At 36.2% G+C, this 27,612-nt stretch overlaps 2 protein-coding genes across 3 annotated transcripts; one reads left to right on the top strand and one right to left on the bottom strand.

Moving 5' to 3' along the window:
* Window positions 1-71: 71 nt before the first annotated feature.
* Window positions 72-12,317, top strand: LOC111002939. 2 transcript variants are annotated; one of them, XM_022273239.2, is made up of 6 exons: window positions 72-150; window positions 6,707-6,769; window positions 7,936-8,078; window positions 8,806-9,194; window positions 10,027-10,151; window positions 11,644-12,317. In XM_022273239.2, exons 2-6 carry the CDS (start codon window positions 6,716-6,718, stop codon window positions 11,860-11,862), a joined length of 930 nt encoding a protein of 309 aa, XP_022128931.1. In that variant the 5' UTR covers window positions 72-150; window positions 6,707-6,715; the 3' UTR covers window positions 11,863-12,317. The 2 variants fall into 2 exon arrangements, with proteins under 2 accessions (XP_022128931.1, XP_045490671.1); XM_045634715.1 differs by having other exon boundaries at window positions 7,936-8,138.
* A 4,973-nt stretch (window positions 12,318-17,290) lies between these two features.
* Window positions 17,291-22,989, bottom strand: LOC111002938. The gene is made up of 3 exons (XM_022273238.2): window positions 22,845-22,989; window positions 18,434-18,573; window positions 17,291-18,043 (listed from the first exon to the last, which is right to left on the bottom strand). The coding sequence occupies exons 1-3, from the start codon at window positions 22,878-22,880 to the stop codon at window positions 17,629-17,631; spliced, it is 591 nt and encodes a 196-aa protein (XP_022128930.2). The 5' UTR covers window positions 22,881-22,989; the 3' UTR covers window positions 17,291-17,628.
* Window positions 22,990-27,612: the final 4,623 nt, after the last annotated feature.

The raw sequence follows: 27,612 nt of genomic DNA, 5'->3' as shown, positions 1-27,612 counted from the left end.
TAATAAAATTTATTTAGAAGGCTTTCGAGCAAATTTCGCAACTCTATATAAATCTAACGACACAACCTGAGGTCACTATCCTCAAGGGATGCTGTGCCTCAGTGTCGCGACGCACGCGCAGCGACGCACGCGTCTTCACAGCTATTAGCGGTAAGTTTCTATAAACATTTTGTGAGCCTATTATATGTAACTTTAAATATCTAGGTATGTATCTGTAATAAAGATCAGTAAAGTCTAAAATTTGAAATTTATTAGTCTAAAGGTAAGACTTTATTTAGTCTCTAATAAATTTCAAATAATAACTCGTAGTTCCGTCAATAGCTTCTATTATTAACAGTCGCACTCAGAGATAAAAATAAAGGTAGATTATAATTAAAAAATAAGAATTCAGAAGAAAGAACGCTTTTTTATAGCTTCTGATTGGAAATATAAGACAAACTTATTTAAGTATTTCCTTTACTTAACTAAGTACGGAACCATACTCTAATGGACGACTGTAATTACCGCCGTTTGTGTAGAATATTAGTTTGATAACTTTTACAGTTATTTAATGTAATCCTTATTTTCATTATCTCGGAAAAGTTTTTTTTAATAAACGTGCTAAATATTGTTTAACTATTTGTAAAATACTGCTAAAAAGTTTTAAATACAAAATCTTGTTTAGATAAATACAGACGGATTGAACTGGTTTTATCGATTTGACTTTAAAGGTTCTTGCGAGTTCCTAATCTATTGAATAGTACGCTTCGACTCCAATGTATTTAATAAACTTATAACACATTAAACTCACTGAGAAATGAGTATCCTGCTTACCTCCACAGATAAAGATTATTAGCAGCATGTTAACTAGAACTAGCTTCTATGGTATTAGATTTTATAATAATCTTATCTCTGTTGTAATTGGTTAAGGGTCTGCTTTGGCTATACTCTCTGGTCGGGAAGGGGATTGTCAGTATATTATACATAGTATGTAAAATAACTTGAACAATCAATTACTTTACAATGATTTTAACTAAAATTAAAAATATGATGGAAAGTTTAAATTTAACTTTACAACACTTTAACACAGACACTTACAATTGAACTTCGATTGATTCGGCCGTTTAATTGTCTAAGTTGATATCTATACAGATATATATATATATATATATATATATATATATATACAAAATACTAAAAAGATGCAAGCCTTGCCTTTTAAAACATAAAAAAAGTTCATACCGGTTATACAGACTCCAATCTTGAATCACTAAATCTAATTTTATCTTTTAGCAGTGGGTTTGGGAAAATTGCATTAGTAATTTATGGACTTTAAAAGTTTTCAAATACCTTTTTTAATTATGTACTTCGGCAAAAAAGCTTACCCGAGCTGCCTGTATAATAATTTGAATATGAACGTGAGAATGAATTGGTATAAAGCATGGGTTGATATTATAATTTTTTATAGGTTTTACAATTGTAAATCTGGCAAATTCGTCCAACATTTGTATTTAAATTAATATTTCCAAGTATTTAATAGTATCGCATCGCAACTTAGCCTAATTATGTGTAATAAAATAAAGTGTGTTTGTTTGTTTAAATTATTATTATTTATAATTTAAATACGAACGAAAACTACATTTGCGCATCGAATGATCCTGGCATTTTATTAGCCAGTAGATTTTCGTTTAATAATAATATTCAGCGCTTTACTAAAATTACATCCTTATCTTTAAATTTATATGGAACAACAGTGGCTGTCTAAGAACCATTGCCCAAAGATAGCGATTTAAATCTTCTTCGTAGTCTTCATAACTGAAGGTCATGATAGACGGGCACCGTCTTGAAAATTCCCCTACATGGAAATGAATGCAAAAGAAAATAAATCTATCAGGTTGATCAGACCAACGGGTAGGCGATCGAGTCCGATTTTTGGTTGGTTGAGAATAGATTTATTGGTCCATTTGCAGTCCATGGCATTCTCCTTCTTAATCTTACGGTTATAAAAGTAACATATTTATAGATAGATACACGTTATATATGTTTTCAATGCAGTCAAAATATAAAATATTGGATAGGTGAAAAACTCTTGAAACTGTCGATCTGTTTGCTTTTAAGGATTTGTCACCTATATTGAATTCAAACAAATATTTCAATTTGTTCCAACTACAAAAAGTTACTAGTTAGCACAGTAAATTTATTCTGAATATATTTAAACGGTAATCAAATATGGCGTATGTACTTTTAAGCCAAACACAAGGTAAAAAACTATGGAAGTTATGCCAAATCTTATAATTAAAGAAATTGTGTATGTTCTCATATGCAATTAAGCTTATACTAGACTTATAAATACTGTTTACAGTTAATTATGGCCAATGGCTGATTACTGAGAAATTTATAATTATAGGTTAATATAATAAAAAATATCTCAACGTAGTTATTAATTTATATTTTTAGATAAAATACGTAGGAATGTTACTTTCATAATTAAGATTAGGGGATGACAGGGATCGCAAATAATAATCTTGTCTCTAGCTCTTAATTCATGTATGTCCTATATAAAATACGTTAGAATAACATGTCAATTAGTGAACGAAATTAAGACTTGACTTGCTTACCAGACCAAAAAAAAATCTTTATATCATGTATTGAATTGTCAATTTGTCATTTTATTTTGAATCTGGATTTTTGTATGGTCATTGTGTGACAATTTTGTGGAAACATTCGTACTTATTATTCATAATGGCTGTTAATTCACTTAAATATTTAAAATTGACTATTGTGTCAAATTAACAGCAGTTACTTCTTTACAGAAAAGGCTTTAACTTAAGAAAATTCATGGGCCCACAAATCCCAGAGCTACCATCAGAATAATTGTTGCAGTGTTTATAACATGTTGGTAATAACAGCTTTCATGCCAGAAAAGGTTCTCGCAATGTTCAATTTAAACCTCCGTTTTGGTCGTAGCCTGTGTAAGGAAGTGGGTTGTGACAAGTACAAATCCTAGGTCCGTTATACGGCCGCGGGGCTTTCTACGACCTATTTTCTGCCATGTTTTATCTCACTGTAGTCTGTAGTTTATTTCGATTCCATAGAATAGACTATAGCATGTCATTAACGCTTTATATTGATATTAACACACTCAATTTTTCGTAAGATAACGTTTGTTTGATGGCTATTAATTCTACGACTATTAATAACAATTTTATCTGTTTGCCTAGTCCCGAGAAAATTAGTTTGATTATCTCTAATGTCATCTTTGATTTTGGCTGTAAGCTTCCATTTATTAAAAAAAAGGGGTCTTAATAGTTAATATAATACATTGGTTTTGTACATATATTAAAAATAATGTCTTATATATGGCCTTCTTCAAGTGGCTCCAGCTCTCTCTATCTTCAGCATTTTCTCCAATCTTCTCTACCGACATCTTTAAGCTCGTTTTAATCTGAACAATATTTCAAATCTTACATCTAGATTCGTTTTAATTCTTTTTTTGTGAACGTTGGTAGTAGCTATATCCCGCGTTATTAGCGATTGGTTGCAAGCTGGAAAAATGGATTTTTAGCATGAATACAACTTAAAATAGGTATGGAAATATTGTATTTAATATAGTGATAGTATGATGAAAGACAAAAAGGTAATTTAAACCTTAAACAATTTGTAGATGCTCCAGATGTCGCCTTTATACATTTTATTACAGAATCTCAAGCCATTCTGATATCACCTAAAATTTATCATCTCAACAGTCAATTTGCATCTCCTAAACTCATTGTTCAGTTTACGACACCGATAAAATTTATGTTCTTACCTTAAAACGCTGGATTTTTTATTGCACGTAAACGAGTTACTACTTTTTTTACAATGCGTTAAATTTAGTTCATAAATAAAACATTTAAAATTGATGATTCGGGATAAAGTACAAGTAGGTAAAGTTCTATATTTATGTCCAGAACAATGTCAATGTTAGGCGACATCGAGTCGTGTATTCAAACCCAGGTTATGTGAACAATTCTGTGTGTCTCAGTATTTTTTTTATTGTTCCTAGTAAGCCTACGACTAAGCTACTATACAATACAAGCTATACTTTCTTATCTTCCCACCATTCATCCTCTAAATAAAAAAACAAATAGTTTTTTTATTTACAGTAACACTTATGTGTAGAAATTTGCCTTTAGGGGTCTGGGAGTTGATCCTATTTGATACATTCTTAGTAATATTCGCTTTGGTGAGTTGGCTCAGTGGTGTTCAAAACACGATGCACCTATGTATTTCAATTTGCATAAACAACACTCCGATACGGCTTCCTACGGTAAAGGCGGACATTGTCTGAGCCTTCCACATTCTGCTTTGTTTCCGCTAACTGTGGAATCACCTCTCGATGGGTATTTTCGTCTATAAGATTCAACCTTCAAATGTTTAAGAAGCCATCATTCTTCTATTTCAAAAGTTGGCAAGTGGTAAGGCGCCTGGGTGTCCGGGGGCTGCCATGACTGCCTTGTATGTGCCACTATGCTATTAAAGAAAAAAAAGAGGAATCAGTATGTCTAACCGAAGAGATGCTGACACTTCGTACGTTTTTACCACGCTCTGCTACTAAAAAATTATGTATCATAAAGAAGAAAGAAGTTCGGTGGCCGTCGTTGCATAATCTTATAAAAAGTCCTGAGTACATACCTTCATGTAGTGCTCCTTATTAGGACGAAAGGCACAAAATGACGTCAGCCGTAAGGATGTGGAGAAATTGTTAGTTTGGGAACAAAAAGAAGTCAGACTGATGCTGTACCTTGCCTTACAATAATAGTTCACGCACGAAAACACTATAAGCCTTAATGGAGGACGTAACTATGGGCAAGAAATGCACGAAAACAATATATATAAAACTTTACCCAACTAAAGCTCAACAACGACTCATTAACAATGCGTGGATCAGCCAAGTTAAAATACTCATTAAATTTTATGAAATAAAAATGATTCTATCACGAACATGCAGTATTATTATTTTTTCTTTCCGTAAGAACCTTTTACAAAGTATAAATAGTGAATTAAATCGATATAGTCGTTATCGCGTGACCGTGGCCGTGACTTGAGTTGCGAAGATATATTTAAGATAATCTTTGTTCTTTTTTACGTGGACATAGGCGTGCAAAGACAGATCTAATATTATGATATTTTTGAAATAAGACTGCATCTAGTATTTCATGCATAAGTGTTTGTTTATCTGTATGTAAGATGATAAAAAAGTGAGTGTACTTATGTACACGCGATAGAAGTTATACTTCTTTTGTAACAAGATATATCTTTTCAATAACTTTATTCTATGTAGAAAAAACGACACTAACAATAAACTTTATTTAACTCTCTAGTGAAATAAAGTTTATTAAAATATCACAAACAAAATATTTCTGCACATTTAAAGAAAATAACATTTTTTTTTATTTTAAAATTTTGACTATACTAACTTCAGGGTGTCGGTTTTTGTGACGGTGTGCGTGCGGATCATAAAAATTTACTCTCATCATATTTCCCTTACGCGCCAAAAGTACTATAAATTTAAAAATTTATAATACACAATAAAAAATAAATGTGAAATGTATCTAGTATTAAATCGTTGGATATAACGAAATAACAGTGTTGGTCTAGTGGCTTCAGCGTGCGACTCGCATACCTGAGGTCGTAGGTTCGATCCACAGCTGTGCACCAAAGGATTTTATATGTGCGCATTTAACATTTGCTCGAACTGTGAAGGAAAACATCGTGAGGAAACCGACTTATCTTAGACCCAAAAAGTCGACGACGTGTGTCAGGCACTGGATGCTGATCACCTACTTGTCTATTAGATTTAAAAATGATCATGAAACAGATTTAGAAATCTGAGGCCAAGACCTAAAGAGGTTGTAGCGCCACTGATTTTCTTTAAAACTTAAGATGCTAAGACAGTAAGAAATATATATAGAAGCTACCCAAATACAACGATTTCTGTCTCAAACAGTGCCTTTAGACAAACGCATTCCGTGATTATCATTGTTTATAAGATACAAATTTTGATAAACTGACCGCCATACAACTTCACTGGCATATTTTTAGGCATCCCCCCACCACGTGCTAAAGTTTGTGGCATTACATTAGTATTGAGGACCATTCGTGTGACATATACGAATTCCAAGCGTAAAAGGCATTGTTACTATAGAAAGTGTAAGTGTTGAGATTGGGTGGTATTAAAATAGCGACTTAAATTACATTGCTGTACTTTAAGGAATGTTCAAAAAAAATTATTTACCGAATCAATACACGTAATGAACATTTTTAACTTGAATTTCGTCGTTGTCAGGAGAACGTAAGCAAATGCTACGTAATTTAGATAATTAATTAAAAAATAATAGACGTAGATACATATAAATCCGTTAACGAATATTTTAATGTACGTAGTACTTGTGTGTGTATGTAGTACTTGTGTAAATAATAGATAATATGTAAGTATATTTTAAAAACTTCAGTTAAGAGTTCCTTGTACTCCTTGTTTTTGATATTCACGTGCTGTAAGCCCCTAAAAGTCCCTCATCAAATGAGGCAATCTATTGCTGACTATGAATACAATATAATACGTTTATAAGGAACAATTTAATTCGACCGTTTATCTATGGTACAGCCATAGATTAAAGGTTGAATTAAATATACTCGTGGCTTTTACATACATAGATACATAATAACTATGATTCTATTCTTTCAGATAACCATAATGTTACAACACGTTCTTTTTCTGTCGGTTTTTCTTCTGTCCGGGAAGAATGCGGTAAGTTTATTAATAGTATAATAAATATGGGAAAGTAGATTAAATCTAGTTTCTTGTAATGTTTTCATGAATTATGTGAGTAACAATTATGTTGTAAGTAATTTGATACATCTTGACACTCGGACATTAATAGAATTGTGGAGAGTTTCTTGACAGTTCTTTGATTTGGCAACTGGTTAATGTAAATTTAGATCTTCATTTGTTTTAAATATTCATAAGTGGAAAAAGCATATACCCATATGATTTAATACATTTTATTTGTATTGAATAACGGTTTTGTAGCCGTAGAAAACTGCTTCATAGAGCATAACGATGGCATGCGATATTTTAATTAAAAATAAAAGTGTGACAAATAAACTAACAAAGCTGAATATGGGACAATGATGTCACAAATTGAATATTCATTTTGTTTTACAAACAATAGCGCTTTCCAAAACTTGGTTGAAAAGTATTTTTATGGTTGCAAAAATATATAAAAAAATCGGTTGTCTGTAAAGTCGGTTTACTGACGTAATTGAACGTGACAACGTCATAAGAAATTGTTATGGATTGGTTGCATTTTTTAAAAGAAAATTTAAATTTTATTTGTTTGTTAGATATTTTGATAGATGTAGAGAAGGAGGTAAATGGAAATCACAATTGAATAGATCAAGCTACATTCATTTGTACTCATAAATACAATTATGTCAATTTTTTAACGTACGAACGCTGCCGAACGCAGCCGTGCCTCTTTGTCGCTCGTTCCGCGCTCTCGCTTGCACTTCAAGCCTTAAATTTAACAGAGGTAACGCCGCGTCATAAGCGAGGTAACGCCGTCATGTTTTTTCGTGCGTGCAGCCGGCTCCATAGGTCACGTCAAAAAAATCAATGTAAAAGTACAAAGAATCAATACTGAATAAATAAATTATTTATTTTGATATAAACATCTGAATTGAATGTTTTTATTATGTAAAAGTGAAAAAATAGTATTAGCTTAACATATTGAGACATAGAGATAATATCTCTACATACACTGAATCCTACACTATATATATATAAATATTTCATCACCATTGTACCAAAGACATTTTCTACTTCAATAATATTTCTATTTATTCAAATCAAATGTATTTATACAAACAAATATTTAATTAAGTAATGTACGAGTGTATTCATAATAATTTCAGGTCGACTCAGCGAAACAAGATGTCCGCGTGTCTGACTCTTACCTGCCCGTAGCCATGCAGATCATCGCGCATCTTACTGACCAAATGTCTTTTGAAATGAAAGACGAGGTTCCTATAAAAACTACTACAACTCACAAACCACTGTATGTGAACTTCGATTATTTTTCTAACTTGAATGGATGGTTTACGCGCTATCGGCTTAGGTGATGGTTCCTTCTGCTTCATTCTTTTCTTTTTTCAGCTACTTCTGTAAAAATTCTAATGCAAATTCAAGCTTTGGGTAAATACAATCCTACAATTTTATACAATAGACTTCATGTCGCTTAGCTTTTTCAATCCTAATATGCTTAACTAACATATTTTAAGAGTGATCTTCGCCCGAAGCTTTGGACGATGCACTGCTTTAAGGTGTTTCTTAGCAAAATCTTGCCAAGTTGCACCCGTTCCACTTTGACACTCCACAACAGAGCGCTTTTTGACACTTCTTGCTTGCACAACCACTTTATAGTACTAGCTGCCATTCCAGGTATTTTCGAACCGTTATTACTTAGAGGTCTACAAGAGAAGAGCGTACCACTACTTTAAAGGCCCTAGCAAATATTCTGGTACCTACTGCGGGTGTCCATGGGCAGCTGTAGACACTTAACATTAAGTGACCTACCAGCTCGTTCGCCTCGGGTCCTATAAAAAGATATAAATTATATAAATAGCCATAACGCTGGAATAGTAAAACGTAACTTCATTAGAATATAGTGATGGTATAATCACTATCGAATTGATCGTTGTCTGAGTCTTGCATCGATTATCTCTTAACTCTTTAATAATCGTGACCTTTACTGAAATATGTACTTATAAAATGTCATGTTTCAGAGATATAACAACACCATTCCACAAACCTGGTCTGTATTCACCATCATCACCACCAAAACCTTCAGACCGTATTTCCCCTAACAAGAACTTCCCAAAAACCCAACAATTTGTTCTCCTCCCTATCGAGCAGCACCAATACAGCCTGATCAAACCTCAAGGCACCAAGCCAGATGGACCGCTTCTCGCAGCTCATAATGAAGAGGTGAATCCTATTGTGGATCCAGCACCAAATGACCCACATTTGTTGCCACCATATGATGATTTGAAGGTCTCCAGCCGTTCTGATGATTTTGATGAAGAGAACTTGCAGTATTTATCGGCGAATGTGAGGGAAATGATAAGAATGGCCAATGATCCAGATGATGATAGGATTGTAGACGTGTGGGAAGGTAAGATGCTTTATCTCGCTTTCTTCGTTTTACAACTAAGTAGACTTTCTACTAAAACAAACGTAGAAATATTTATTGCATTAATTATGTAACTAAAGTAGTTAATCCGTAATATCGGCTTTAACCCTACTTACTGTACTCCACGTAAGTGGCTTAGTGCCTTGATATACAGTATAATCATGTATTAAATCGGCCCCAATACACACTCCGAGGCTGATAACCTGTGTACATACACAATACATAAATATTTTATTTAAATTAGTGCAAGGCGACGGTTGCACTGTGGCTATTGGACCTAAACTATCATGTTACCGAGAATATGCTAATCATAACTAAATAGTTGAGCATAAAGTTGACACAAATTTTATGTAAATGTTAGTTAATAATTATTTAGAGTATTATTGTGTAAGATTATTACGTCAATAATTCAGTACTCACACATACACAGACACACACACACACACACATAAACTCACACACATACACAAACCCCATGTGGTTTCCTTATAATATATACATTCCTTATGTATATACTAATGTAGAAAAATGTATATATTTCTTATTTTGTTAACGTTACAACCTACTATAACCATAATTGTCTATTCTTTATTATTTATTATCTTTTGTCGATCCGAAGTAGTGGAGGCCTGATGACCTGTAACACTCTAACCTTTAGCAGGCATCAGTCTCACATAAACAATAACTATACCTCATAAGAAAAATGACAATTATTTACATACATACATTAATAAATAGTTGTAACTTATCATGTATGAAGTTTTGTGAGAAAATAAATAAAGATTATTATTATTATTTTATGCTCTGCTTTCAGGTCTCAGAGTGAATCCAGCGGAGCCTTCCTCTAAAGGCAAATTGTCAACGTCTAATTTGAGACTGTTACTGTTGTACGATCTACTGAGCAGAGACGCTAAACGTCAGAGATTGTCTGACTTCAGTGTAAGTACGAGTATATAGGTAATATTTATATTAATACTAAATTGAGTATGTAAGTAATTACTTACGTCAAAAATATTAACTAAAACTAGGGTCTTAATGAAAGAATTTGGTGTCGTGTTATTCCTATCTATATCATTTTAACGCGTATGATAGAGAGGAAAAAAATTAGATCTTGGGAAGATACAATAAAGTTTAAACATAAAAATTCAATTGTTTTATATGTTTTGTATATACACTTTAGTATCTGATTATTCCAAGATCACTATTTCAAAATCAAAGTCCATAACACTAGCTTACCATAACAAATAACATGCAAATTATTTTATTATATCTATTTTATTAGCTTGATAGTAGACAGCCTGTCTGAACAAATGTTCAGACCTGCTGTTGTTAAGAATTCCTAAGCTTTACAAGGACCAATTCAAGATATGTTTTTCACCATGATGTACGCAATTATATAAAAATGCGATTTGCTTTTAGCAAATTTCGATTGCAATAAATGCCACCTATGAAAGTTGTATGATTTTATGACCCGAAGTCATAGGGATGGAGGCACAAATAAATCATTCGTCTGTCTACACTAAACAATAAAACTTTTATTGGCTACACAAAAGGCGAATTTATATAAGTAGCAGTGAAACTAAATATACTTAGGTCATTTAGAAGCAGATAATATTTTCTTTATTTATGATCTATAAGTAATTGCTAGATTATTATTATTGTATTTTAATAGTCTCGATGCCTTTATTTATAATACCAACGATTGGCTCATTCAGTTAATGAAAGGAAAATTCTGTCTCAGTATAACAATTTTCTTCCAGACTTTTGTTTAAGTTTTTCTAAATTGAACTGACTACAATTGATAAGAATCAAGAGAAAGTCAATAAAATTCCAGTTTATTTTCCCCATAACGAGTTCTTTGACCTTCAGTGGCTGCCTCGCCAGGAAAACAAAGTAGTTAGGATGTAGGTGCTTTGTAGTTTTATTGAGAACGAAATTACATTGAGATTTGATACAAGTTAGTAAGTGTACAATGTACATTGTGAATAGGTAACTTATTCATGAATAGACTATATGACTCAAATACAGAAGACCGAAGTCAACTTTTCAAAATTGAGCCAATTTTCATTTTACAATATTTGTAAATATCGAAGAAAATATCACTTAATCACACATTGTATATCAATACATGAAAATTCTATCGATCAAAACTCATCATAATCATTCATTAGGAACGATCCCAGCACACTTTCTGTCTATGTGCATCTAACACTCGCCTGTACGGGAAAGAAAACATGGCGAGGAAAGCTCAAATCCAAAAACAATTGACGACATGTGTCAGAAGGCTGATCACCAACTTGCCTATTAAATAAGAATTACGAAAACCGTTTGCAATCTGAGGCCAAGTCCCATATAAGGCTATAGCGCGACTGGATATTATACATGGCATCATATTATATTTGTGTTTAAGTTGAAAATCTAAATTTTCCAGGGTTTCTCGCCTGAAGTTATGAAGTCTCTTGTGGAGTCATCTAGCGGTGGTGCGCGGGCACAACTCAGCATGGCTCTCTCCAAGATGGTAGAACGACACGACTGCGGCCATGATTACGCTAACAACAGGTCCAAAGAGATGGTCGCTGAGTTGGCGAAGGATGAATCCACTTTATCAACAGCTTTAAGATACTTACAGCCACTTGTTTATAAGCTTTAGATTTTCCAAATAGTTATACAACGTTATACTTTCTGTAGTAAACAGTGTTCTAATAAAAAAAACAGTTCTTATCTATGATTGTGGTATAACAACGCTAGTACTCAATCCATAAATTATCTTAGTTTCTGAAATTTTAGTATCAAAAGTAGTATCTGTTTAATTTATTAACACATGAGAAAAATAGCGTTATTTAACCGTCATATTTGACCTTATGTATACAGATAGTCTTGATACTTTAAACTTTCTCTAGATTTAAAAAAAAATGCCATATGTTATACGATAGAATAAGAAATGTCCCATTTTTGTCAATTATTTGAAACGCAATTTTTAACATAGTGATATTTAGTATTCATTGTAATACTTAGATGATAAACGCGACATGATTTGTTTAGTGGTCATATGTATATAATGAATGTATTTTGTAACAGTTTTACAAATAAATACAACTGAGTATGCTTAATAGTTTGAATATTTTATTGTAACACACAAATTCTTTTATTTTATACTAACTTTATCATTTGACACTTTTGGTCAACTGCAAATAATCTTGTTCAAGTCGGCAATATTAGTTTGAATAAAAAATAATAATATTATTTCAGAGGCATTAAGAATTTATATTTTTTTTTATGGATACGTTCTTTATTATTATTTTTTTATAGGTATAGTAGATGTTCAGCCTAAGACATTCCTTTTGTACCGTGATGTTTGCCTTCGTTGTAAGGGAAACTTTTAGCGCGTATAAAAAATATCCATTAGCGCATAGAAAAAAACAAAGTGGCTTTACATGGATTGTACTTGTAATTACTACGTCTTGGCCCCAGATGTTGGAATTCGTTTCGTGATAATTTGTTTTTTCTAATAGCCAAATAGGTATCCTTTCTGTGCCTGTCATATGCCATCGATACGTGGGTAACACTGAATGTTGAAAACTGGCCAGTTGGAAACATTGCTAATGAAAACTTTTTTTGCATTTCAATTTAAGAACTCTTTGGTAACCTAAAGTAGTCTATTGCAATTACCTGTCATTTGTTTTTGTGAGTTGGCAGCAAATCTAAAACTCTTGTTATACGTGAAATAGTATATTTCATTACAAGTGCGGAAAGCCTGTCATTGCAACGAGTTCCGACGAATGTCTACCCGAGCCGAGGCGCAGCCGAAGGTGAGGGTTGACAGTCGGGACAAGTTGCAATGACGGTTCCGCACGTGTACTGAACGACTATTTTTAATACAGTTGCGAAAAAATTATGCAATTTAATTAAACTATTTGCTTTTTTTCTATTCTCTCTACGGAATAAATTCGTTGCACGTAGATATGTAGCGACTTATATGTTTCCGGTAAATTGTTCTCCGAAGCATTTTATGCAATTATACTGCGTTCGGGTGGTATTCATTCAAATAAAATATCGTCGAAATTACTTATTTTGTGCAACAAATAACTCAACTCGAAAGAACATTTTTGGAAAATAGCGCCACCCGCAAAGAATATGAGCAAAGCTTGATTTTTCTTTTCTTCACCCATTCTGGGTAGGGAACTTGGCCCATACAGCCAATTCTTCAGTAGACTATTTTTTATTCATTGAGTCCAATCATTAAATCTGATATTTAAACAAATAGTAGCTTCTTTTTAAAATATTTGCATGAATCATAAAAACTTCTGTGATTTTTTTAGTAAAAACTTCATGGTTAGTTTTTTATTTTTAATATTTTTTTTATTGATATGAAATATAATAAACCTAACCTAACTTATTGAATCCAATTATTAGTAAACTTTTTAAAAATACGTATTTGCATATATTATAAAATTCTTTTTAATATTTTTTTAATTGATATGAAATGAAAAGAAACATAACCGAAGTTATTGAATCCAATTATTATAATATTTAGAAATCATATATCATAAAAACTTCTATGAATCTTTTTAATAAAACCTTCGTGGTTGGTTTTTTCTTTTTAATACACATTGTTTTGACAGTTGGCAAAGAAAACGCACGAGTGCGGGAATGGCAAAGAAAAAGCACGAGTGTGTAATAGCCCACTTTCCGAACGCTATACCTCCCCGCAATATGCCACTTTTTGAGCAACTGTATTAAAAATACATTTACGCAAAAAAACATTTGGTCAATTATTTATGATGACTTTCGTTGTGGGCTTATTTATCTGTTTCTAATTTTATTCTAAAACGTATCTACTTAGACAACGACAAAGTTACTTTGAAAAAATAGCATTTAGAAATAATAATTGTTATCCGTGTATATGTTTAGGATTAAAATATTGTTTACGAGCTAAATATGATTTATTTGATAGCCCGTGGCTATATTCGTGACATTTGTTAATAGGCCGGCTTTATTTTTTGTCATTTCATAAAAGGTCTAATGGAGTTGGATTCAGGGGATCACTGTCGGATTTAATTTTGGAGGCTTAAATATTTTTTCATGTACTATTTATTTCAGTAAGAAGTGAACGGTACTGGGAATTGATACATATTGAAGACTTTTGTACGTGTAAGCATTGTTTTTCATAGCTTTCGTCTTATAATAGTAATAATCTAATATATATATGTTCGTGATGTGAGCACTACGATGCATTCACTTCACCGTGTGACTAAGTATTGCACACATATGTTAAAATCCAATAATATACAGCCCGGATCCCGCTAGTGACAAAACGACTTCTAAATCTCTACCGAATTATAAAAGGGTCAATTACAGCCACTGTTTCCTTAATCACCTCTTTCTTCTAGGCGATAGACAGTCGCTTATGCAGACAGAGGATGTTTTAGCGCAGAGGAATCGGTTACCCGAGCGAACACAATTCCTCGGTGCAGTGAGGTCGCCTATGTGATGTCTGCAAATTGCAAACTTTTGAGCTACAGAAGCTAGGCTGGCTTATTAAGCCTGGCTAATTAGGCAGGACTTTACGCATAAACCAAATGACCGTCTAAAAGAGGATTTTAATTTGAGTCCGTACAGCTACAACTACAATACTATAGTCCGGACTCGAGCACATGGCCTTGGTTTAATCGTTAATATCTACGCGCCCTTCCCTTAACAGAACCGAGTGCATAGATGAGCATGACTCCATAAGCGATGTGATAGTCGTCGCCTTTATTGAGGAGATTAAATTGACCGACTCCCACATTCAGCACCATTGTAGTGGGTATATCACAGTTCACCATTTAAAAAAGTGTTGAAAGCTGGCATTGTAGACTGCTCAAACCATACCTATTATTAAACATAAGGTTAAAAGGAAAAATCAGAGCTTTCTTGTTGTATTTCGAGCAGCTTAATATGATTTTTGTATCGCAGAAGATGCCAAAATTGCGAATAATACATGTTCAATTGAAGATGTCAGTGCCATTTCAAGTTATTATATTTATCAACCTTATCAAAGGCAATTTTATGAGAGAAAAGATAAAAAAATTCAATTTACGTTCACACTGGGGTGGAAATCGTTTGAATTCGTCAAGACTTTGATGTCGAATGTAAGCAGGAAAATGGCTTTCCTTTCCCGACTTTGGATTGCTCTCAATTCAAAGTTTAACCTTCAAGAGAAAACTGAAAAATAATTTAAGTTAACATACTAAAACCACAGCGAAATTACGATTTTAAGAGTGTAGACTTTGAGTATACTTTTGTTTTTACAACATTTCAGTCTTGTCAAACAAATTCTCCTAATATTTGTTTTTAGAAAAAAAACTCTAATAACAAAGGATATTTAGTTAAAAATGAAGTGCACTTGTCCCCACATTAGGATAACTTGTGTCGTTGGCAGCGAATCTCTTCCATTTGAGAAGTTAACGATACTATATAACACTGTCATGTTATAATTAAACTATTTGGACAGGTTGAGAAGATGTTTAAGTTTTGCGTTGATGTCATCGGTGTTTTTTTCCAAAAAAGTCATCGACATAATGCCATGTACACGATATAATAATAACCCCTAGAAGTTATGTTTTATTTTCAAATTTATAAGGTGATTAGCGAGAAGTCGTGTAGGGTACGCTCAATTTTCAACATTAAAGACGTTGTCGCTTATCCCAACACCGATATGCAGTAAGATAATATTAACTAGCATAATGCAGTATATACTATCTTGATTGTATGTAAATCAGAAGGCTTTGTAAGGTGGTTTGATTTGATAGGACAAATATTGTAGATTTGTAATTATTAAGAAATCTACATCGACCAATTAATAACTGTCTTATCTATACACCTACTGTAAAAACGTTATATGTTTGCAAACGATATTCAATAGGCGCGTCCACACAGAGCGAGCAGCGAGAGCTCGGTTAGTATAGACACGGTAATATTATGTATACAGTATTGTAACTGGCCCGTGTCCTTGAAATAAGTACCTACAGCAGCACAGTACGTTAGCATGCGATAGGGCTGTCCACCTACAGCGTTTTATATATGAAATATTAATATGATAATATAAAATACTTCGTGAATTGAATAGAAAGTGTTCAATAAAAATACAAGACTTTTTAAATGGTAGATTTAATTAAAAAATCATGTTTATTTTTATCTATGTTTGATTATAACAAATAATATACCGACATAATTACCTATTATTATTAGGTTGTATATGTATATTATGTTATTAAAGGAATATCTTTTACTTGGTTATAGATACCTGAAGCCACTTTACAATTTATATGTTTAGTTTTAAATGAAGTTCGGAATATTTACTCCATCGCGCGGTTACTGACTAAAAACCAACACACCGTCCGGTCGTCACTGCGGCACGTCCGCGACTGTAGCATGCCGAGCGCATGCCGAGATCCGAGCGAGTAGGTATAGCTCGCGCGTCGTCTGTTTGTATGAAGTTACAATACTGTATACATAATATTACCGTGGTATAGATGTGCCATGATGGGCTAGCGCGCGAGCTGCCGCGACAGAGCGCCCGAAAGCACTAGACATCGAGCTTTTTGTTTGCTCAAAGGCGACTCACATGTTTGTCGCGCGTTCTCGGGAGGCTGTTTCAAAAGCCTCGCGTGGATTCTCGGTCTGTGTGGACGCACCTTTTCAATGACAATTTGAGGTTCTTATTTTATTAAAAAGGTTTACACTTTTCAAACTCTTTAACAAGTATAAAAACTGTTACTTAGCGACGAGAAAAAATCCATTATTGAGTATTTCTTTATTTACAATTATTAAAATTCCTTAATTATTAAATATTAGTAATATTATGGCACAGTCCTAATGTAAAAATGATGTACATCTTTTTACCAATCACAAACTGAAACACATATTGTAAATTTTAACGTGATAATCATAAAGCTATTAACTAAATATATGAAATATCTTTAAACAGTATGTAGTCAATAAAAATACTTAGATTATAATTTAAACAAAGCCCCATTTAGATATAGGTGATTTCATAGTATTTCGTTTACATCTACAGTTTTTTTATTATATAGTCATATATAATATGTTATAAAACATGCAGTAAAGTCGAAAGTATGACCTGCATTCCAATTCTAATTTAAATTTAGATAATTAACTATTTCTTATAAATCAGTAATAAATATTTAATAAAGCGACATCTGTCTTGGGTTTCAAATTGAGAGTATGAAACGTAGTTATCTAAAAGTATGTTTTTCTACTTTATCAATTATGTTATATGAATTGTCCAATTACATATATATAGAGAATTAGGGTTTTTGAGTTGCAGGAGGATCCATGATCCCACTGAATCGATGCTATTTAATATTACAGATTTAGTATTTTAATTAATATTACGTAGTATCTAAAAAAATATCTAACTAGTTTGCGCAGGTCTCCTCTGGAATATCGCCACAAACCCGCCATAAATTAACTGAATCAAACTGGACATCAGCTCCAAAACGAATGTAAATGGCCCTTGCCGTGGCCTAACATCTTCATCACCTTCTATATCATCGAAACCAAAATCATCATCATCATCTTTAGTACCATTATTACTATCAAATTCTAACTTACCAAGGGGCAAGTAATTAGAATATAGCGTAAATTTCTCTGGTTTTCTCTCGGTTTTCTTTACGTCTTCCGATAATTCTTCAACGTCTTTTTCTCCTATATCGTTATTCACAGGCGGAAAAGATTTCGCGTTTTGAGTTTCTAAGATTTCTATTTTGTCCCAGTTGTGTTTTGTTGTCGTTTCTGGAGCGGCTGTAGTGCGATTGTAACCGAGAAATCTGGAAATATTTTGTTTATTTATTGTATTTAAAGATAATAACATAAGTATATAAGTACACAAACACACTATGTTGGAAATCTCGTGACAAATGTGTAGCAGACATTATTATTATATATTATTATGTATATTGTGTATTTCATTGATTATTTAAGGAAGTTGGGCAATTTGGGTCCTAAGACGAACTGTTACAGGAGATGACAAGATCTTTCGAGAAAAGACTACTTCTAGCCAATTTAAATCAAAACTCATTTCATCGTATTAATAACTAACTTTTAAATTTTGAAATTTAAAAAGAAATGGAAAGAATAAAAATAAGTTATATCCACGATCATAACGAACATATTTACCATAATGTTAAAATAACTTAAAGTTTTATTTCATCATATACCTGTAAATTGGTGATGTGATCCTCTCAGCAATATTATTCGCGATCTGATGGTAGACGTCCACACCTGGTGCTGCTTCCTTTGTGTAAACGCTAACCACTGAGTCTTCCTCAGGCAGACTGCGGAGGTGGCCTTGATGTATCTTTAAAATAAATATTCTGGATATTATAACTGCTTGATTGTTTCCACATGCATTTCGGTAAATAAGTGTTTTGTTTTTTTTTATCAAAAGATATATCGAAAAAAAAATTAAATCATTTGTGTATTTTTATTTTTTTCTTCTTTATTCTTTACTTTTATTCGTAAGTAGATAATTATAACATTTATTTCCCAGATACAAGACTATTATAGTATTAAACATTAAAAAATGATTAAACAGAACATTAAAACATATTTAATGCTGACAGCATTTCCTGGTATTGCAATATATATTAGTTGAAGATAAAAAGATAATAATAAGTCCTATGTAGATATGCATAATATATCTGACACTACAAATCTTATTCATCGAGTTGACAAGGATTCTCACAATAAACAATTTAATATGAATGCAAATTCAACAATAATATCATCGCGTCACAAACGTGCTTCAGTCGTCCACATTCAGATTACCGGATAGCTGATCATCTAGTTCGCGGCTTATCAGCTCGGAGAGTTCACTACAGGATGAATTTGGCCCATTATTTTAAATATGGTATTCATACAAAAAGTACGAATTTAAACTGCCAAATAGTAAAATTACAGTAAAATGACGTAATTTGGTTATACTATTAAATTTATTATTTATTATCTGGTAAGACTTTCCAATTTAGCTGCCAGAATTAAAAAAGGGCGTTTTTAGGCTCGTCTTAGCAAAACTATAATATTAAATAATTAGCTTTACTAGCGGGTTTAACATTCCCTGGATCAAATACGCTCAGTTAGTCAAAATCTTTTAATAATAATTGATATTCTTGGCTGACAGTAATTCTTTGTTTATTTAAGTTGCAATCCAAATTGATTTTGTCTCGGTGGTTACGTTGAAAAAGTAAGGTATGATTTAATGTATCTATAATACTAACAAACAATGATCAATAAGTGATAATAGTGCTATAAAACTATCATGTCAGTGTCGTGCCCTCCGGCGTTACGTGACTTGCGTACTACCGTGCGGCATTGGGATCAAGGAGCATGTCCCATCTGCATTTTAATTGCTCTTTGACCACCACCATGTCGGGTCCTTTGACGTCTTCATACCAAAATTGTGATGAACAACTATGTGGCTTTTGTCTGAGATTTTAAACCAATAACTTAAAATATATATTGAACTTGATTCAGACTTCTATAACACAATCGCTTATTTGGAGTGACACGAAATAAGCAGCATTTCTTGTGATAAATAAATCTATAAATATAATCTTGTACTATATTAATAATTATCTTTACTATAGAAGCACTCAGGAATTTAAGGCATAATGATAGACGTATAGTATAAAATGTAGAGTCATAAAACCCTTCTAATATAGGAAGTCAGATTTCCATCTATTTGTATCCAGATTTCCATCGATTTATTGATCAATTAGCACTGTCAACCAACAGGTTGGACTTAACAAACAAGTAGAGTTTAATATATCATTCCCCGGGTAATTTGTATGTTACTTTGCAAAACGAAACCGGCCCAATAATGACAACATAGTTATATATATAAAAGTACTTAATATTATAGATGTGATAAACTGATATAGATTAACAGCATAGATGTGATAAATAACGTTTTATAATTAAAACCAAAGGCACATAAATATTGGCGAAATTTAAGTTTTGTTGAGTAATTTTATGAACACTCTTTATTCATTATAATACTGATGAGGAAAATAATAGGGGGAGTGGGCGTCAAACGACCATTTAATTAACTTATGAGTTCAAACAATCGTCAAAGAGAATTTTCGGGGTACAAGATTCCACTTTTCGGTTAAGATTAAGTATAATTTGATTATATTTAATTAATAACCGACATAACTAGATGCTCATCTTTTTTCTTGCTACATATTTTAGCAGTGTAAAATAATCTTAAATATTTGTAGATTACTTCCAACTTAAGACCTTTATTTCTGACAAATCGAGTTTAAGTTCTGATGGATTGAGTTCTTTAGTTTAAACCGTTTTATTTTTCATGTAAAATTCTTTGTGAAATTAATTAAACTATTAATTAAATAAACGACACGTCAGAAAAAGCTACATTAATTAATTATATTTTTACAATCTTTATTTTCTCATGTTTTGTGTTATTGTGATGTAAATAACAAATTATCATAGACGGAGTTGCCATATTGCGTGCGTAGTTTTCAACTATTCAATTTAGACATTTTTAAATTCGAAAAGGGTCATATTGACGGCCAAATAAGATTGAGAGAAAGCAATTTTTATTGAATAATAAAAACTTTCGAACTAATCTATGCATATTAAATAAAAGTAATAAATAATTCATAAAAGGCTTCTTAATATATTAAGATTTCCAATAGGAATGTACAATTGCTATAAAATTGATATATTGAATAGGTCTACAAATATCGCGGCCATCATCAAACCATTGAAATTTATGTCTCGCATTTATGGGATTTATTTAAAAATTAAGAAAACTGTTTATTTATATTTTTGAAGTTCCTTTCCTAATGTGGCGCGTTTTGGAAAAATGATGGGAGTAAATTTTTACAAGCAATCATCACAAAAAAACCACACCCTCAAGTTAGCTATAGTCAACATTTTAGTTTTTATATTGTTAGTGTCATTTTTCTTCTAATATAAATTATTATAATTTTTGTATCTATGGATGATGTGTCTAATAATAGTAGAATTTCATGCATTTATTGTTAGGACCTGGATTCGATTCCAGAGGGAAAATGTTTTGGTATGCAGAATTCGTATTTAAAATTAATAATGAAATATACGACAATATTTGTTGGTACCATTCCTCAATGTACCTCGTCAAGCTCTTACGGGACTTAAAAAAGACAATTAGAAGGTTAGAATAAATTTAACGCGACTTAAATAGTTGTGACCGCTTAAAAGCCAATTTTAAACTGGCTTAGAAGGGACAATTCGGAATCAATAAAAGTACCAATTTTCACTTCAATAAATAAATAAATTTAATTATATTAATTACATTACAGTACATATACACTTACATTAATAATCAATTTATACACGTTATTTATTGTTTATAATTGTATATATTACCGGAAAGAAATAATAAAAGCGAATGCTACTATTTAATTTTTTAGTTAAGTTTATTGTATATACTTTAGAGTTTTGTATGCAATTAAATTTTTAAGTATTTAACATATCAAACATCAAATTTGCATAAAAGTAATCCCATACGCCTATTGTTGAACTTTTAACTTCTCCTGCAAGTGGGTGATCAGCTTTCTGTGGCTTTCCAAACCGGAAATTTTTTTGGTTCTGCATTAACCGAAATAATTTTTTGTACATAATATAATTAAGAAAAATATTTAATATTTAACTAACAAGGATAAATATTTAATATTTAACATCAATTGATGTTTCTTTGTTTTGTTTTTCTTTATCTCACATCTTTATTTACCCACCTACATACAACGCGGAAGGATTTAATTTAGTTTAACCATACCATATTAAGCAATTTCAGCAAACAGTGAGCTAAATTTAAACAATTTTTTCTGAAACCTTTAATAATATTAATAATCTTAATTTGTTTTACTTTAATTCTACTTATATATCTTTAAAATATATAAGTTTAAAACTATAATCTAACTTATTATACTGCTGTTTAAATTATACTTATATTCCCGAGTAGAATATATCCTAAATTAATAGTTATTCAAGACAATTCAAATTAATAATAAAACAATTTTTCTAATAACGATAAGACGGGAAAAAGTTTTGGGTATAGATTTTTTAATATTTAAAAAACCTATACCCAAAACCTGCAAAAAAATGCAATGGTTCATAACGTCTTGCAATGTCATTGACCGAAATAACCATTCATAGATACAACAAAATGAATCTTTTTAATCAATGATTTAACAATTAGCATTATTCATGTGACTGTGTTTTAGACAAAGAGATAAATAAAGATATGCGAACAGTTTGAGGAATAGAAAATATATCATTAAAGTAAAATTTAGGGTTCAACTTCAAAAGAAGACTGAAAATTATGGAATTTAAAACACAAAGTCAATAGTTGTATATTAATTAACATTATAATTATGAAGCTGTTATTTTTTACAACTTATTTTAATCAATCACGAATTAAAAAAACATTTTACGGCATTTTTAAATTTTTCGTGAAGTTTTGGTCCATTTGTACAAAAGATGGCGCCACCGTCACGTGCAAGATTTATAATTCATTTATTTTATGACATTCAAATTGTTTGTCTCAAATAATGTTGAACTCACCAGTAAGCAAAAGACGACGAACCCGAATTTATCCATGCTTAAATAATTTGCGTATGTTCTTGAATCGTTTACTTCGCTTGAGCCTCCAAAACCGAAAGAGGCGAGCTGCGCTTACGCACATCGATACACTAGTGATTTAGCTGAACGCTCTATAGATTATTTTGGCCATGATGAGAAGGAAAATGAGATTTTACGTGAAGAAAATTAAACAATGGGTTGGAAATAATATAGCAAAATGTTGCATTCAAAGGTTTGTTACCTTAGTCAATATCACAATACCTATTTCATTACATCGTAAATGTTATATTAACTACCTTAAAATGAATAAGTATTTTCATGAATTAATTTTTTTATAATTCTTTTATTTTTTTCATTAGAAATATGGAACTGTAAAATCACAGGTTTTGGTTTGATTTTTGATGATTTGAGATATTGGTATGCCTAATTTTTATATATCCTATGTTTGGCAATAAATAAAAGAGTAATAGGTAATTATAATTATTTATTTCCACTTCTTGTTTGTAATCTTTCGATAATGTATGTATGTAAGTTATTACACACGCCTACATAATATTAATTACTTAAATAATACAATAATCAATTTAATTAGATTTATTAAAAAAATTAAATAAATCATCACGTAAATTAATTTTAAAATAAATGGTAAAACGTTTTTGCTATTTTAATAAGCTCCATCTAGTAACGTTAGTGGTAAAATGTTAGTTAACACAATTGCTGTCTTCCGCGCTGCACCCGTGGGTGGCGCCGGGAGCCCCGTTACGCCCGTGGGCTTGCGGGGGGTATCAGTTTCGCGCCCCGCTCAAGGGCGGGGTGGTCGTTGTGGCGGGCCTGGAGCGGCCCTGGGTCTTTTAGTTGCTATGTAGCGTCTTGGCTGCAATGTTGTTGTGTGTCAGCGGGGGTGGAGAATGCGTAGGTACTTCTTTAGGAATCGGAGTCCTCCTCGCGCACTAGCTCGCGCGGGAAGGATCGGCGGTGGTCGGGAGGCCTGGTGTGGAGCGGGGCGAGATTCTGGAGGTGCTGGAAGCCGGAGGCGTCCGCACGCTCGAACATGCGTCTCGCCAGCGCGCTGATAAAGTCATCCAGGCTCTCCTGTTTGAGGTCACGTTGAATGGTGGTATTCCTTACGTAGCGCGGCGCGTTGACTATACGCCGCAGTGTGGTACTCTGCACGGCCCGCAACCGACGTCGGTGCGTCTCGGCCGCAAGCGCATACCACGCGGGCGCCGCGTACGTAAGGTGCGGTCTGAGGTATTGCTTGTAGAGCGCCAGTTTGCGCTTTATAGGCAGCGACGACTGGAGCACAGGGCGTAGTTTCACGGCAACCGCCTTTGCGCGGCCCGTGGCTGCAGCGATGTGGTGGCGCATTGTGAGGCCTCGGTCCAATGTGACGCCTAGGTAGGTTGCTTTGGGGCGCCACTGGATCTCGACCCCTTGTAGCTGGAGCGGTGGCGGGAGGTGTCGCCGGCCAAAGACTATGGCCTGGGTCTTGGCGGCATTTGCGGTCAGGCGCCGCTCAGCCAACCAGGCGGGAAGGGCATCCAGCGACCTCTGCAGCTTGACGCCTGCGTAGCGCGCGTTGAATGCCGTTGCGATGTAGGCGGTGTCGTCCGCAAACAATGACACCGCACACCCCGCAGCGACTGGAACATCATCGGTATAAATAGAGTACAGGCTCGGTGACAAGCAGCTGCCCTGCGGGACCCCCGCGGTGATCGGCCGGCAGCTCGACTTCACCCCCTCGACGGAGACGTGGAACCGCCGGTCGAGAAGGAAGGAGCGGATGATAGCCACCACGCGCCGCGGGATGTCGGAAGCGAGGAGCCTGTGCACAAGTCCCGCGTGCCAGACCCGGTCAAAGGCTTTCTCCATGTCGAGAAATACTGCAGCCGCCGCCTCTTTCTTGTTAAGAGCGGCGGTGATGTCGTGCAGTACTCTCGACAGCTGGAGGGTGGTGGAATGTTCACTTCGGAATCCAAACTGTTCGGGCCTCGGAGTAAAGTGTCGCCTGATTGTCGGCAGCAACATGGCCTCGAACAGCTTGGATTGCGTGGCGAGTAATGAGATAGGGCGATAACTCGCCGGGTCGAAGACGCTTTTGCCCTTTTTGGGCAACATGATAACTTTTGCCTCCTTCCAGGCTTCGGGGAAGTGTGCGGTCCGGAGGATCGCATTGAAGAGACGCATAAGCGTCACCACCGCACGGTGGGGCAGGTGACGCAGTGCTGCGTTTGTGATACCGTCTGGGCCGGGGGCCTTCCTGAGCTTGAGCCGCGCTGCTTGTTTCTTGACGGCGCTCGGCGAGAAGAACAGCACCTCTTCGTCTGCCGGTGGAGGGGCGCCCAGCTGCTCGGCGACGGCGGTCTCGACCTCTAGCGCACGGGCTGGGTCCTCCGCAGGGTTAGGGGAGAACTGGTGTTGAAGGTGGTCCGCGAACAGCTCGGCGCGGCCCTCGGCGTCGTAGCGCAGTGTGCCGTCTGGGTGTCGCAAGGGGCGGATGGGGTCGGCTGTGCCACTGAGACGCCTGCAAAGGCGGTGCAGCCGTACCCAATCCGTGCTGGCCTCATCAAGGCCGCGGTCCCACGACTCGGAGGCGTGGTCGTTGAGTGCAGCCTTGACCCGATCGGCGAAGGCGTGCAGTTCTGCACGCATGCGCGGACAGCGGGTCTGTTGCCAGCGTCGACGTAGGGCGCGTTTGCGGCGGATGAGCGCCAGCAAACGGGGCGGCAACTGTTTGTACGTGGCTGGTAGAGGACGCTCGGTGGTAGCTGCGTCCAATGCACTCTGTAACAGTGTGGTAAAGGATGCAGCAAGTTCGTTAATAGCCGCTGGGGTGACGGGTGGGCGCGGCTGGGGTGCGTCATTTAGGGCTCGCTCGAAGACCCTCCAGTCAATGCACTTCCGGCGAAGCGGTGTATGAAGTATCATGTTCGGTGAGGAGTTCACCAGAGTGACAACCACGGGAAGGTGATCGGACCGGAACTCGTCGACGATCACATCCTGCGTCATCTGGCACGTCAGTCCCTGGTGGACCACGATGTCAATGGTGTCCTCTCTGTGGCTGGCTTGATCGGGGTAGTGTGTCGGCACGTCTGGGCCGGACACTGAAAAGTCCAGCGTCTCGGCGTCGTGCAGCAGGCGCCTACCCCTCGGGTTTGAAGTTCTCGAGTTCCACGCCGGGTGCTTCGCGTTCCAATCCCCAGCTATGACGCAGGGATGGGCGGCAGCGAGGAGCTCTTGGAGATCTGTTGTGGTATACCGATTGTTGGGTGGCGCGTAGACCGCGAAGAATCCAGTGGGGCGACCTGCGAGTTGTAGCTCCACGCCGAGGGCATCGCATTCGGTTACCACCACATCTGGCAGCAATCTGTGTGGTATCCGGCGTCTCACCATGACCGCCAAACCACGGTAGGCGTAACCACGGGCGTCGACACGGTGCTGGCGGTAGACTTCGTAACCCGGCATGCGGAGTCTAGCTGTGGCGGCTAGGTGCGTCTCGCTGACCAGGGCGATGTCGATGTCCTGTGAGCTGAGTACATGTTTTAGATATGTGACCTTACCCGCGAGGCCACGCGCATTCCAGTGTAGGAGCCGGAGGCCCCCCATCATCGTCGACTGCGGCCTCGGGTTGGGCCCTTGAAGGCCGATGCCGCTCTCCTGAAGAGCGCGGCTGGGTTGTCCCCGGCTTGTACAGCCTGGAGAATATTGGCGATCGCCGACAGCGCCTCCTCCATTTGTGGCCGGCGCGCGCGGGACCTGGTGCGCGAGCGCGAAGATGGTGCTGTGCGAGGTGGTGCAGTGGCAGCGCGTTCATGAGCTGGTGTAGGTGTAGTAGCTGCGGTGGCGGCGCGGTTGGCGACGTCGGTGGTGACTGCATGGAGCGCGGCAGCGCGGCTTGCCTCCTGAGCGGCAAGCGAGGGTGGAGCACGACCTCGTCTGCGGCCACCACGTCTTGTGCGGTGCCGCACGGTGATGAAGTCGTCCGCTTCGCCTGTAGGGGCGACGCCAGACGTCGAAGGAGCGGCCGCTGATGTCGCACTCGCGGTCTGCTGAGAAGTTTCTTTTTGTGGTTGCTCGTGGCGTTGGCGCAAGGGGCGAGAGGGCGCAGTTCGGGCAAATGTGCCCGCGCGCCGGTTTTGTTCCTCCTCCTTGCGGACCGGGCACGACGAATGGCAGGCGGGGTGTGGGCCCCCGCAGTTGGCGCAAGTCGCCGGCACGTCCCTCGGTCTCGTGCAGTCCGCCGCGCGATGCTCCCCTGCGCAACGAACGCACGCCATTCGTCGATGACAATTAACCGAAGAGTGCCTAAACGATTGGCAACGATGACACTGTGCAGGGCCCTGCTTCCCGCGCCAGGCTTCAATCGTTACCCCTGTCATGTAAAGCAGCTCGGTTATACTGTAAATGGCAGGGGTGATGTCAGGTGTTCGCCGCAGGACGGCGAGAAAAATGCACCCTGGTCGACCTTTTCTGGCACGAATTGGGCGTATGTACTCAGGCTCGTATCCAAGGGCTCGTAGCGCCTGGGCCAGTTCCTCGGGGTCGGTGGTGACTGGTATTCCCCGGATCGCCACCTTGAGGTCCTGCTCCGCTGGAAGAGAGTATGAGAACCAAGAGACCCGGCGGTCCTCCTTCTCCAGGTCTGTGAGGTAGCGCTGGACCACCCGGTACTCGTCAGCTGTTTCGGGAGATATACGGTAGCCCTTACCGTATGCCCTGGTGTTGGCGGAACGTCCAAGCAGTTGGCTGA

This window comes from Pieris rapae, chromosome 3 (assembly GCF_905147795.1).
Source record: "Pieris rapae chromosome 3, ilPieRapa1.1, whole genome shotgun sequence".
Lineage (NCBI taxonomy): Eukaryota > Metazoa > Arthropoda > Insecta > Lepidoptera > Pieridae > Pieris > Pieris rapae.
The sequence above is the reverse complement of the archived record's forward strand: the minus strand, read 5'-3'. Positions and strand labels throughout refer to the sequence as shown.